Below are 13,522 nucleotides of genomic sequence, written 5' to 3'. Positions count from 1 at the left end.
GTTTGTGTCTGAGCACTTAGTGTAGTTTAACGTAGACATGCCCCCCCCCCCCAAAAAAAAAAAAAAAAAAAAAAAGTTCAGTAAGCTCTCCCACGTGGTTTAAGACATAACACGTGACTCCACTTCATGAAAAGCGGAGAAGAAAAAACAATGATCTTCATGCATCTGAATCCAACTTTCTCCGCTTGTCCTGCCGTATTAGCCTTTCAGATACAATGCCCAGGAGCTCAGCAAACAATGCGCTTTAGATCATCTTCATAGTGTTGGCCAGAGCTGGAGAGCACCTGGACTCTGCACGATGACGCTCCTAACGGAGGACGAGTCGACTAAACTACCTGAGCCCGGGCATCACACCACCTCCATGGATCCCTACCTGGGGCAATATGGACAGAAAGACTACCAGGACTCCTTGGATGCCACCGCGGAGGTTTTCGGGGTGGTGGAGCCCCCCAGGAGGTCCAGGGGCAGACTGCTGATGCACGGCACGGTCATGCTGGGGAGGGAGTTCTGCTACGCGGTGGAGGCTGCGTTTGTGACCCCCGTGTTGCTCAGTGTGGGGCTCCCGAAAAGCCTCTACAGCCTAGTGTGGCTCATCAGCCCGATTCTGGGCTTCATCCTGCAGCCGGTGATCGGCTCGGCCAGCGACCACTGCAGATCCAGGTGGGGCAGGAGGAGACCCTACATCCTCAGCCTGGGCTTGATGATGCTGGTAGGGCTCACCATGTTCCTCAATGGAGACGCGGTGGTTTCAGGTGAGCTGCGTTTGCGTGAGTCGTCCTGAATAAAGGTCGACTGTTACACCTGGAGTGGTATTGATCTGTATCCTCCTGTACTTTCTTTCTCTGAGTTTGAGTGGATCTTATTAGCATTGGTGAGGTTAGAAGGTAAGGGCGGTGTTGTTCATTAGATCATATGAGAAAGTCAAAGCAATCTTGGAAGAGCAGTGCCTGGAGTGACATTCAGATCTAAGTCACATTTCATGCTACTTGGCCAAATCCGAGTCGTTGGCAGAACACACTACATTGGAAAACAGCACTTTAATGATGTTGTTTAATTGTGTACTGCTGTCTAATTTAGAAACTAATTGCAAGATGATGTTCTTGTTTTTAAAGTGCTGGACATTCTGAAATAGATGTTCTCTCTGTGTTTTGATATCCACAATCTGAATCCTGCAACCTGTTCTTTACTAATGACACTGAAAATAAAATGTCCTTGCGAGAACATGTTCTTTATTACAGACGATGCCAAGAATGCAAACTGCAGCTCTGTCCCATGAAGGACTGGCTTTAATGTCCATATGCTTATCACAGGCAGCACATGGGAGGCATGCTGAAGAAAATGTGCCTAACAACTTCACTCCACTGATAGTCCGATGTTTTGTACTATTTGGGATCTTCCACAAAGCAAGAAGACTAAAGCATTAAAAACCTGAAAATAATGGATCTTTTGATTGGTTATGTTAGGCCAGGACTTAGCGGTGCACACTTTTTTTCCTGAATGTCAGTCAATATAAAAACTTGAGAATTACTAATTACCATACCTTGGCTAATGACACCAACATCTTGGTATTAATATAAACACTCCTACCCCAGTTTCTTTGTCTTTACCCTAAAGAAACATTTTAATGGCATAAATCGTTTGCTTGTTTGCATGTTTTGTTTCGCTTTTTTAATTAGTTTTTAGTCAGTCAGGGTTTGCCTTTTTATAATTTAACAATACCATAATAATCATAAACCAAATTGCATCTGATCATCGCCATCCAGCTTTATTCTTAACCTAAGCCCACGTAGATGCAGATTTGGATTGGAAGGACTCCAATCCATTGAAAATCACGAAGTTATGTATTTATTGAAAATTATATAAGAATATGAATGTGCCTAAAACATAACTCCATATTCATTCAACCAATGATGTTCAAGTTATGGGTTGTTGTGCTAGTAGTAGTAGTAATAATAATAATTATTATTATTTGACACTTGCCAAGATGAACCAGAATTTGCAGTTGACTGAACTGAATGCTTAAAATGATTTTAATGTAGCCAGCTGCATAGTATTGCTACCAACTGAGGCCCACATATCTGATTTAGGTGTGAAAGTGTGGAGTTTGGTCTTCCGTTTCCTATTCCATCTGGTCTATCCCCCTGAACGGTGGCCTGCTGTGAATTATTCCAGTTTTAGACCCGAGGTGAGTTTTCATGTGGGGTTCCAGAGATGAGCAGTTGGAAAGGCTGTGGAAAAAAATATTCTGTTCCCCTCTGTTGATTGTGTTTGCACCTGTGAATCTGTGAATCATCCTCTAACAAAAAACAACAAGCTTTAAAGCCAAAGGGATTTCTGTTATCTAGTGTCTATATTTTGTAATTTGAAGGTTTAGAGAGAAATATCTAAAATCTCCCAATTCTATATTTTGCATAATAAGCTGAGTGCTTAGAGCTTAGGTGGTTTTCATGTAATCTATACCTTTGACCTTTTTTTAGAAGATCAGAGTGTCTCATCTTTGAAGATCAGATTGTACTGCTGAAATAATCTATGACCAATACTTGAGGAAAGCACATGATTTCCCCTGACTTGGTTTAAGGAATGCAGCGCTGAGCATTTCTGCAGTCAGGCTTTTACAGGGGCAACTTGTGATCGGCTGACAATTTTGATTTTCACATGTTCCCGTACAGGCTGAAGTAGTTCGTTACTACAGTTGGCCATCAGTTCTGGTGTATTAAAACCCAGACTATGTGTGATTTTCCAGTGAATTGGTCTTAACCCTAAGATAAGTGTAGACACTTCATTGAATAATCACCTAATTAGCCTAGATAACTAAAGAACTTAATTAAAATGAATAACAAAAATTGCATACTATCAAATTCCATTGTGTAGCACTGAAGGCTCTTATACTCTCTGTTGTGGAGCTTTGCACCCTTGCATTTTTTTTGTTTTTTGTTCTTTTCTTTTTCATCTCTTTTCTTTCTTTTACAGCAATTGTGCAAGAGCGGAATTTGAAGCGAACGTGGTCTATAGTGACGGTGATGTGTGGAGTGGTGCTCTTTGACTTTGCCGCTGACTTCATCGACGGCCCAGTAAAGGCATATCTGTTCGATGTCTGCTCACATCAGGACAAAGAGCGAGGACTTCACTACCATGCTCTCCTCACTGGTAAGCATTATGCCTTTTCGTTTTCCCTCAGCTGAGTTAGTAGAGTTTAGAAAAGTTGAATCGTCCTAATTGTGTTGACATTGTGATTGAGGGGGGAGGGGCTGTATGTATGTATGTCTGTGTGTGAAAATTGAAGGAGGTCTTGAATACAGCACACCAAATTTCTAAGATGTAACATGCAGAGATTATAACTATTGCAAAATAAAGACTGATGGACTTCAGATGCAAAATTCATGATCAGAGACTTTTTCTCACAAAAACATCCATGTTGGCTAGAATTTCCCTCATGAGGCTCAACAAAAAAACAAAATAGACTAATGAATGTCACATTTAAGGTCTTATAATCCTCATTAGTGCATTCTAATTACTTCCCTGTCTTTAAAGTAGTGTGAAACAACTGCACATGAATAAGGCTAGACTGTTAAAAACCTCGAGTATTAGCAGGCTATGACAAGTACACCCCTGTCACATTTTATCTTCACCCAGTGCATTTCAATCGTAGCTGCGGTGACACTTCGGAGGTGGCACCTCTTTAATAGTCCACCTTCAATTAAAGGCGCTGCATTGTGCACAAATATGATATAGATAATTGGATTATATTGTTCGAGCACCCCATTTGCGTGTGACAGGGGCACTGCACCTGAACGATTTACAGGTTAATGACTGCTTGTCTTTCAGAATCGCTGTAGGTAATGTTGATACTTTCCTCTTCAACAAACAAACCCAACGTGAGCCGTGCGTAATTGGAGTAATGAGCTTACACCATCGCACTTACCCAGGAGAGCGCTGCTCGTGACAGCATGAGGCCACTTTGATGTGAAACGCAAGGCAGGTAGTGGCTGCTTGCTGCGTTTTAATTTCCTTTATATTGGGACAACAGGTTTTCAGGTACGGCGGAATGCAGTTTCATTCCATCCTGTCAATCAGACACCTAGGGGCATCCCATAATAAGGTCAAGTTAAAGGAGGGTGTGGAATCCTCCTGTGATGAATGAACGCTCCTCGTGAAGCGCGTCTCCTCAGAGCTTAAGGGAGGCACACACCTCCCACTGTGATCAGCAGTCTGCAAGTAATTACGGTGTCCTCGTGTAATGGGGAAGAATGAGCAGAAAATGCATGGAGCGTATTTCCAGAGTGTCAGAAAATATATGTAGGCTTCAGTGAGACTTGCATATGTTATAAGGGCTGAATTATTGATAAAAGCTGCTCTAAGAGCCGGAGAAATCCCTCAGAATGCATCATGCGTATCAATATTAAGTATTGCAAAATAAATTAAATCAAGATATTAGGATGTATCATGTTTGAGCAGATTTGTACACAGAGTTTTGTAGATTTGTAGGAGTTTATATAAAAAGAGGCTTGTTTGATAAGCCATGCCAGTTATTTGGTCATGTGCTGGAGTCATGAGGGTTTTTTTTTTTTCTGTAGGAGATTTAACTCATGATCAACTGCTTAGTGTGGGGCAGGGAGAAGCCTGAAACCTTTTCCTCGCGGATATCATCAAAGCACAGGCCGTTTCTCTCTCTCTCAACCCCTCCCCACACACTTTTTTTTTTTTTTCTCCCCAAAAAATCTAAATCATCTTCCATAAAAGCAATAATTCTTATTTTGTGACCGCGTCATATAGTTGATCTTTCACAGTTCAATTATGCCTTTATTCCAGGATCCACACCATATCCCAGTGTAACCTTGCTGTGGTTTGACCCTTGTAAACGTGAAAGTTTCCCATACATACTGAAATCATAATGGACTAAATTTGATGGTAATCATTTGTTTTTATTAGCTTAATGAAACATATTGATCTGAAGAGTTCTTTCTAATCTGTTAAACATTGAAACACAACTCATTTTTTTCCAAATTGCTCACAATGAAAAAGCAAAGGAAAAAAGCATTCCGTTATATATTTTGGTATTTGGTATAGATTGTGAGATATATGATGCCATTCTTTTTTAATTATGAATTTAAACACAATCAAATGTTTCTTTAAATGTGTGTGGTATACTGATGGCTTGGACAACAAACATTATATTTTAGAAAGGATTCATAACCTGTAGGCTGTATCGCGGGGCTGAACCAATCGTAGAACACCTACTTGAAAGGAGTATATTGTGTAACTTAGTTTCATGAGACAACTGCTTTGTTGCTTCTCTTACGACATCTGTAATCATGTGTGGGTTACATGGAACCGGTCTGAGCAACTTTAACCTTGTGACTGTAGTAATGATATCAAAGACAACGCGTGGAATTCCACCGTGCATTTGCAGTCTCGCCTCTTGCCTGTTTTCCTCAGATCTCTGTGTTTCTGACTCTGATTATCACTCTCTCCATTGACTGTCCTGAGCTGAAGGCCAATTTGTTATTCAGAATCCAAAAATGCTCTGCTACCCAGCCTCTTTAGTGAAATAGAAGATGTATTCATTGGAAAGTCTTTTCTAAATCCCTCCACTAAAACTGTCACGAATCTTAAAGAGAGTTTCCCTCTGTGCTTTGTAAGATGAGATAGGGCATGCACTCTGAAGAACTTGTTCATTTGTTGTCCTCGTTGTTGGTTTTGTTTTGCCTTGGTGGTATAGGAGCCGGTAATATGAAGTAAAGAAATTGTGATGAAGCTCTCGTGTCTCAATCAGCATTCAATTAACTTAAACCTCCACAGCAAAAGTTCACCCAATTCTATGTAACCGACCACACTTAATTATACTTTTTTTTTTATTTGTATTGATTTATTTGTTTGTTTTAGAATATGTAACCGTTTACATCGAGTTCAGACAGGTGCCACGGCATAGCACAGACGCAGACGGGAGACTGTCAAAGTCGTGTGACCTTGTGTTCTCCCACTGATATTTGAATGAGGAAATATTGTCATCCTATGCAGACTTAAAGATGGAAGTCCGTGGGCAGTTTAATCAGTCTTTTTGAATAGTTAGCAAAGCAATAAAACAAACATTATTATTTGCAGTGAGTATTCAGCAAACCTTCAGTGTATAGAAGGTTTGCCGCAATGCATTTTTATAATTTATAATTTCAGGCAGCTATAGTATAGTTATTACTTAGTATTTCTTTCTTAACAGATGTCCTTATCCAGAGTGACTTACAGGTGTTTTTTGAGCTTTTGTAAATGGAAAATAAAAAATATATACATGCCCGTCTGGAGGCATTGAGAGTCACAGAAATGCATACAAATCATCTGACTGGTGAGGATTCGAGTGACAAGGATAGTTTGCATAGCTGTCGAGAAGATAGGTTTAGTCTTTGGGATTACAGGTCTGGTACCTGAAATGTATTATTTAACTGATGAAGCTGTGAATTAATGTACCTTTTCTTGAACATGGTGGGAGAGAATTGAAGCTGATTTGCAAACAAATTAACTTTGTGTAAAACTTGGCCTTTGGATGTTATTTAATTTCCATTTTACCTTGGAAATATGACAAAAGCTGCCAAAGATGACAATTCAATTAATAACCTACTTTCAAGCGGCAGAGAGACGTATCAAGGGAAAGGCAACACAGAGACAAGGCTATGAGTCAATGTGTTTACACTGAAGATTACATCAGTTTGCTGAAGTCAGAATCAGCTTGAAGGTTCTTTGCAAGCATCAACAAAAATAAATAAAAAAATGAATAAAATGCTCTTTGCAACAGTTTCTTTGTCAAGGTGAAAGTTTTGATACTGAAAATGTTGAATTGTTGCATCGGCCTGCCAATATCATCATGCAGGAAACTTTGTTAAGTTACAATATTTACATATATGAGGTTTATTATTATTAATAGTAATAACAATAATGGAAAAAGCATGCTTTTAGATAAAACTAGCCACGAAGCAAATGCATGTATGCAACATAGCTACAGGTACAAATTTGAAGTTAATTGTTTGGAAGAAATTACATACTTGATGGAGAGAGAGCACCACAAAAAAAAAAAAAAAGAGCTAGAGAAAAATAAGAGCAATATAATTAAAAGTTTTATGAATAGTCATTACATGTCTACTCTCTGGCTACTACGTCTCCAAATTGAATGTTTGCCTTCTAATGAATCATTCACAATGCCACTATCGAACACAGTGTCTTGAAAAAGTCAGAAAGGATATGATCATGGATGGATTTATGGGACAAAATGAATGATAGTTAATTCGTAAGGGTTTGTGCTCAAGACCTTTAACATTTTCTCCTGTGTGTGTATTTTCGCTGAAGGACTTCCAAGGACCGTTTCCTAGTAACTCCTATTATAAAGTAAGTTACTGAACGCCTGTCTTCCTGCTCTCGGGGTCACATCTCTGCAGGTTTGGGAGGTGCATGCGGTTACTTCATTGGCGCTATGGACTGGGGACACTCCACTCTCGGCCGTCTCCTGGGGTCCGAATACCAAGTCATTTTCTTTTTCTCGGCTATCACTCTGGGGGTGTTTCTCACTATCCACCTGTTCAGCATCCCCGAAACCCCTCTGACACAAGAGAGCCACGCGAACTCCGATTCGGACACCACAGTGCTCTTGAGCAACCACTGCAGCGGCTATGGGGCCGTGGTCAAAGAGGCCAGCTATGAGCCAGACATTCGGCCGCGGTCTTTCTCGATGCTGGGGGAGGCCAACTCGGTTACCTCCAGCGTAAAACAGCCCAACAAAGAGGTACTGTATGTTTCTTTTTTAGTCCCAGTGACTGAGAAACAATCTGATTTATGTGTAGCAATACGATCCTTTCAGAAATAAAGATTGTGAGGGGAATTAGGAAGAAAAGAAAGTTATTTATTTAACAGACTTATCATTGGAGGCAGAAAAACTGATAGCTGTGTGAAAAGAGAACTATACACAAACAACTTTTGACTTAAGACTTTTGATTAATTCCCAGGTTAATCCTTTCCTTACCAGGGCTCAGATGGTTCATGACTTCAATTCCACATGAAATCTGTGCATTTCAAAGGACATTTTTGAGAAACTGATATGATTTTGAACTGGTATGAAGAGTTGCACATGGGGGAACAAAAGAAAAAAAAAAACTTGCTCATTTGTGAACAGAGAATTTGGAAAGGGGTATTAATGAAAAATGCAATAATGTTTGAATTTTTAAACTGTAAGAGGAAGCTGTCTGAGAAGAAAATCGGCAGATAGTTGGTTTGAACGTTATGTAGTGCCAAAAGTAAAACATGGTGATATTAAGATCCACATTTCTGAGGGGAGGGGAATTAATAAAATATGCTAAATTTATTCATTTAGACAATCAGATGGTATTTTGTTTTTCCTTTCATTATCATTTTCCATAGTTTCGAGAGAAGTTTAAAAGATTAACAAAGTCTGCTGAGCAACTCTCTTCTTCTTATCAGTGATCAAACATGGCCTACTTTTAATCTTTGTGTACCTTAAACTGCTTGTGTAATTTGTGTTATACATCTTGCCTCCCTGCATGCTTTATTTTTATCTTCTCAATTGCCACAATTTACATTTTCATTGGGGAGATTTATATACACAGCACAACGAAAATGCTGAAGGCTATCCACTTTTTTCACTTCATTAAAAAAAAAAATGTATTAAATCAACTGGGATGTTATTTTCTATTTATTTTACTTCATTAATATGATTACTTGTTTTAAACTATTTTCTCTCCCCATACACAAATTAATAGCTGCTTCCTACACATTGCTACAGATTAAACAGATAGAATACCCAGTTAGACATATCAGACCATTACTGAAAAACCCCAATCGTTACTTCTATGAGTTTTGTTTAACTATGGGGAGACTAGATCACCTTTCTTGTGGCGCTTTCTCCAGAATAAAACGTGACCTCCTATTTTCTTCACCCAAAGCCTTCACCATACTTTATAGTAAAGACTAATATCAAGCGTGCAAAATGCAAATACCTCTTGAAGTCTGAATCCAAATTACACAGAGGTTCTTACATTTCCGGAGGATAATAGAGGAAATTCGCTAAGCTGTTTATGCAGAGACATCATCTGCACTAATTCAGCCCTAAACAAAATGCAGGAAGGACACATTCAAATCACAGTATGCAAGGAAGAAAAGTTGAAATAACAACAAGTACCTTGTTTATGCTTCAGTTTTCTCTTTCTCCTTTTTTTGACTGGATTTGGCCTATCCAATTCATAAGTGATGGAAATGTTCAAAAGCATTGTAATACAGAGGCAAGAAAGCACATCACTTGGTTTCTAATAAAGGTTGTGAATACTTAAGACTGCTGTGAATGAATGTGTGCAATAGATATGTGCATGGCTTGTCTAAACAATTGTGACTTGATTAAACATGAATTTCCTTTAAAACTCCTTTAAAATTCAGCAGTAATCATCATACACACGGATGTAATGCATTCATTAAAAACAACCACGAGAACAAAGGCATTATTTTCTTAATAGCTAAATATATAAAGCAATTTGCATTATAGTCATTTCTGCTGTATATGTAATGTATATGCTATGCACTCTGTTCTGTTTAAAGGGGGAATTTAGTTGCTATAATTCCTACATTTAATATTTGACACTTTGGCTACATACATATCACCATTCATACTCCTATATGGTTTGCCTGATTTTGTGTTTTGCGTGTTGTTTTCTTTGTCTGCCAGGTGCAGAAACGGATGACGTTGAAGTCCTTGGTAAAGGCAATGATGAACATGCCTAGTCACTATCGCTGCCTGTGTCTCAGCCATCTCATCGGCTGGACGGCCTTCCTCTGCAATATGCTCTTTTTCACCGATTTCATGGGTCAGGTAAAGCTAAAGCTGAACGGTTTATGGTTCCTTGTTTTCCCACAACAAGCATTTAGAATTTAATAATGGCATCTCGGCAGCTGAATTAAAACTGACACATATTTTCTGAACACCTAAAACATCCCAAAATGCCACACGACAGAACTTACGGGCTTCTTAACTTTAAGAACTGGAGACCTCTTGACAAAAGCAATTCACAAAGCAATGCAGCGTGATTGAAGAAGCACTGAATTCAAATCCACTTTTCAGAAAGTCCTGGGTTTCTCCCATCACTCAGCTTGGTGCTCGTTTCAGTTCTCCCTGTATCAAAGACAACAATCCTTAAAAATTTCAACTCAAAAACCTCACTCGTGGAAAGAAGTCTCAAACAGCTACTCGGTGTCTGAGTGTTTACTGGACACTTCATGAAAACATGCCTCCGTTAGGCTCTGTTCCAGACTGCATGTATAGCAGAAGATGAGTGCTGTTTGGGAGGTTGATGTTCTTGGCAGCAGTTTGTGTTTTGCTTGATGTGAAGGCTTACTTTTCTGTCCAGTTCCTTCTGTCTTAAATGGATTATCACACTAGCTGGGGGAGAGGTTTACAAGTTGAATCCATGTGCAAACCCCAATCCCCAAATTGCTCCTTGTAAAGTAATGCCAGACAGTTAACCATGTGCTGCCACCAGCTCATCAGCCTGTGTTTCAAAGAGCCTGGGCCATCCTTTTTTCTGTTCTTCTTTTTTTGTAATACTGTCCTGCAGCTTATTGCTTTAGGTCAGTAGCATACACATTTTAAATTGAATAACTTTTTTAATGGAGGAGTTTCCAGTGCCCGTATTTTTCAATCATGTGTAAATATACCTTAATTACCGCACACACATCCTAGTTTGCAATTAATATTCGGACAATTAAATATTGGCTTTGGTCTTGCATAAAGCTTTTCGCTATTAAAAATACAGATGTGCGGTCAAAAATCAAATGGTTGGGGGAATAAATAACTGAACTTGACCACATTAAAACAAGTTGAAATTCATATATAATCAAGAAAATGAAAGACATGTGGTAAAGCATTAAGTGTGTGGTGATGTGTGTCTAATCCACGTCATACTGTAGTTATTGTTCACATTTTAAATTTGCCTAACCTAGTGCTATCATGAATGTTATAATGTGGAAGTTGTGTCCGGCACACAGAAACATCCAGCAGAAAATGTGGGATTTAAAATACCGTACAGTAGCTTTTCTTAAAACCATGTTATTTAGCTTTTGGTTCTATGTCAGTTTTTTTGTAGGAAATAATACTAATTAAAATATTATTATTATTATTATTAATAATAATAATAATAATAATAATAATAATAATAATAATAATAATAATAATAACCACAATCATTGCTATTAACCGTTACCTTGCTTTGGCTTGACCCTTTAGATTGTGTACAAGGGTGACCCTTACGCTGAGCACAACTCCACAGCCTATATAACGTATGAGAGAGGGGTGGAAATTGGGTGCTGGGGTCTGTGCATCAATGCTGTCTCTTCTGCCTTGTATTCAAGTAAGTGAAATACAGCTTAGGCTGCCCAGGTATACAGTGGATATAGGAAGTATTCACCCCCACTTGGACTTTGTTACAAACTGACATTTTGATGCATTTAATTGGGATTTAGATGTGTCACAGCAAAGGAGGTGAATACTTAATTCATGATTTGATTTACATTTCAGGTTGCAGCTCAACAAAATGTGAAAATGTCCAACAGGGGTGAATTCTTCTTATAGCCATCTGTATCCTCCTTAATATGATTTTTAATTTGAGTGAGTGACAATAATGCACTGCTATTACATTTTTGGTTAGTTTTTTAGACTGATGTTGAAGTATTTTTGCATGTGTGTAGTGTTTTTAAAATGTACACTGTTATACAATATTCCAATAAGTTGCTGTGGTACAGATGAGAAAAATGTGAATTTTCAAAAACGCTTGTGATGGCCTACGTTTTTTGTCTGCTTCTGTTCAGATGTGCAGCAGTTTCTCTTGCCACTCATTGGACTAAAGGGCCTGTACTTTGCTGGCTACTTCATCTTTGGGCTTGGGACCAGCTTGATCGCCCTGTTCCCCAACGTGTATTCCACGCTGACCTTGTGCTCGGTCTTCGGGGTGATGTCCAGTACGCTGTACACTGTGCCCTTCCATCTCATCTCGGAATATCATCTCGAGGAAGAGGCAAGTGGACCTGGTTACCTTGCGTTTCCTGAAGAACGGCTCGACAACATCTGCCCACTAGCACGTATCACCTTTTTCACGCTAACACTCCAACCTATATTTGTTTACTGGCTGAGTTTCTCTTCAGGGGTTTTAAGAACAAACATTGCCGAGCAAAACGGTGCTATGCTAAGCAGAGACATTGATGCATGCAGGAGGGTGGGCCGGCCTGGGTGGAACTAAGTTAAGCAGCAGGTGTAATGTCCTTATGTCTCCCTGCTGTCTACTCTCACTCTCTCTTCCCACTCTCTCCATCTTCTCTTGGCAGGGGGGGGTTTGAGCTAGAGTGCTCCGTGCCCGTCGTGCACAGCATGAGGATTATGTATGCGCCTCGACTGTATTTCAAATCCACATGAAGGAGCACGATCCATACATTGACTGCAATAAATTAAGAGACGAGCTAGCGAGTAATGGGCTGCGCAAAACACGAACAAACATGAAATGCATTTACCACTTCTCTTCTCTTCTCAGACGGAAATATGCGGCAGCTAAGTTTTGTTTTGTTTCTTGCCCAATCAGGTACAGAGGCAGCTTGACGGGACCGGAGAGGCCAAGGGTAGCCGGGGCATGGGCGTTGACTGCGCTGCTCTCACGTGCATGGTCCAGCTGGCACAGATAATCGTCGGAGCGGGATTAGGGGCCTTGGTGAATCTGGCAGGCAGTGTCGTTGTGGTTGTGATATCCGCCTCCGCCGTCTCCTTGATCGGCTGTTTTTTTGTCGCTGTCTTTGTCAGATACACCAAATAATATTGTTCATGACGCAATAAAAGCCTTTCAACTCATCTCCTTTAATTTTCTCTCATATCTATACGAGAGTATCAAAACTACCTACGTCAAGGGTACATCCGAGTCCTTTGTATTCGAGACTGACTGGGCATTGTACCACAACTGTCTGGATCCAAAGCGCTGGATACAATAGCTGTCAATAGTGTCACAATAGCTGAATCAGACATGGTTTTATGGGCCAGAGAAAAGACAGAGTTATCCGATTCATTAATCAACGGACTAATTCATCTCCAGAAATGCCAAATGTTTGTGTTATTAGAAAAAGAAAATACAATAACTATACAAGCATTTATTACTCAAACACCCTAAAATATGCAAAACAACTAATAGCTGGGACCAAAGACACTAGTTATCTGAAAAAGACTGGAATTTCAAGCAGCAAAATAAATTCTCAGTAGATGAACATATCAGAAACAATGCAGAATGTATAAACTGCAACTATATCCCTTACATAGTAAGAAATCTGGTGTGGGTGTTTTAAAACAGTTTTTCTCCACAGACCTAATTAAGAAAGCAAAAAGTCAGAATGTTTCTTTTTTTCTTTTTTTGGTTTGATTAGTTTTTTGCTTGAAAATGGCTTCTGTGTTCTAGCTTTTAAGTGGTGTCTTTTCCTTAAGTGCTCTGAAGTCTTCCGATTTGAATCC

General features: G+C 39.4%; 1 protein-coding gene across 1 annotated transcript; it reads left to right on the top strand.

Moving 5' to 3' along the window:
* Window positions 1–129: 129 nt before the first annotated feature.
* On the top strand, window positions 130–12,874 carry slc45a2 (solute carrier family 45 member 2). The gene is made up of 7 exons (XM_066712132.1): window positions 130–752; window positions 2,971–3,147; window positions 7,422–7,765; window positions 9,713–9,856; window positions 11,267–11,390; window positions 11,848–12,053; window positions 12,612–12,874. Exons 1-7 carry the CDS (start codon window positions 299–301, stop codon window positions 12,837–12,839), a joined length of 1,677 nt encoding a protein of 558 aa, XP_066568229.1. The 5' UTR covers window positions 130–298; the 3' UTR covers window positions 12,840–12,874.
* The last annotated feature ends 648 nt before the right edge of the window (window positions 12,875–13,522 follow it).

The sequence above is a fragment of the Amia ocellicauda genome, chromosome 8 (assembly GCF_036373705.1).
Source record: "Amia ocellicauda isolate fAmiCal2 chromosome 8, fAmiCal2.hap1, whole genome shotgun sequence".
NCBI lineage: Eukaryota > Metazoa > Chordata > Actinopteri > Amiiformes > Amiidae > Amia > Amia ocellicauda.
The sequence above is the reverse complement of the archived record's forward strand: the minus strand, read 5'-3'. Positions and strand labels throughout refer to the sequence as shown.

What these genes read in the sequence shown, in the direction of transcription:
- slc45a2 (XM_066712132.1), top strand. Translation starts at nt 299, where the DNA reads ATGACGCTCCTAACGGAGGACGAGTCGACTAAACTACCTGAGCCCGGG. An exon ending in CTACCATGCTCTCCTCACTG is followed by an intron (nt 3,148 to 7,421) that starts GTAAGCATTATG and finishes ACATCTCTGCAG; the next exon opens with GTTTGGGAGGTGCATGCGGT. An exon ending in TAAAACAGCCCAACAAAGAG is followed by an intron (nt 7,766 to 9,712) that starts GTACTGTATGTT and finishes TTTGTCTGCCAG; the next exon opens with GTGCAGAAACGGATGACGTT.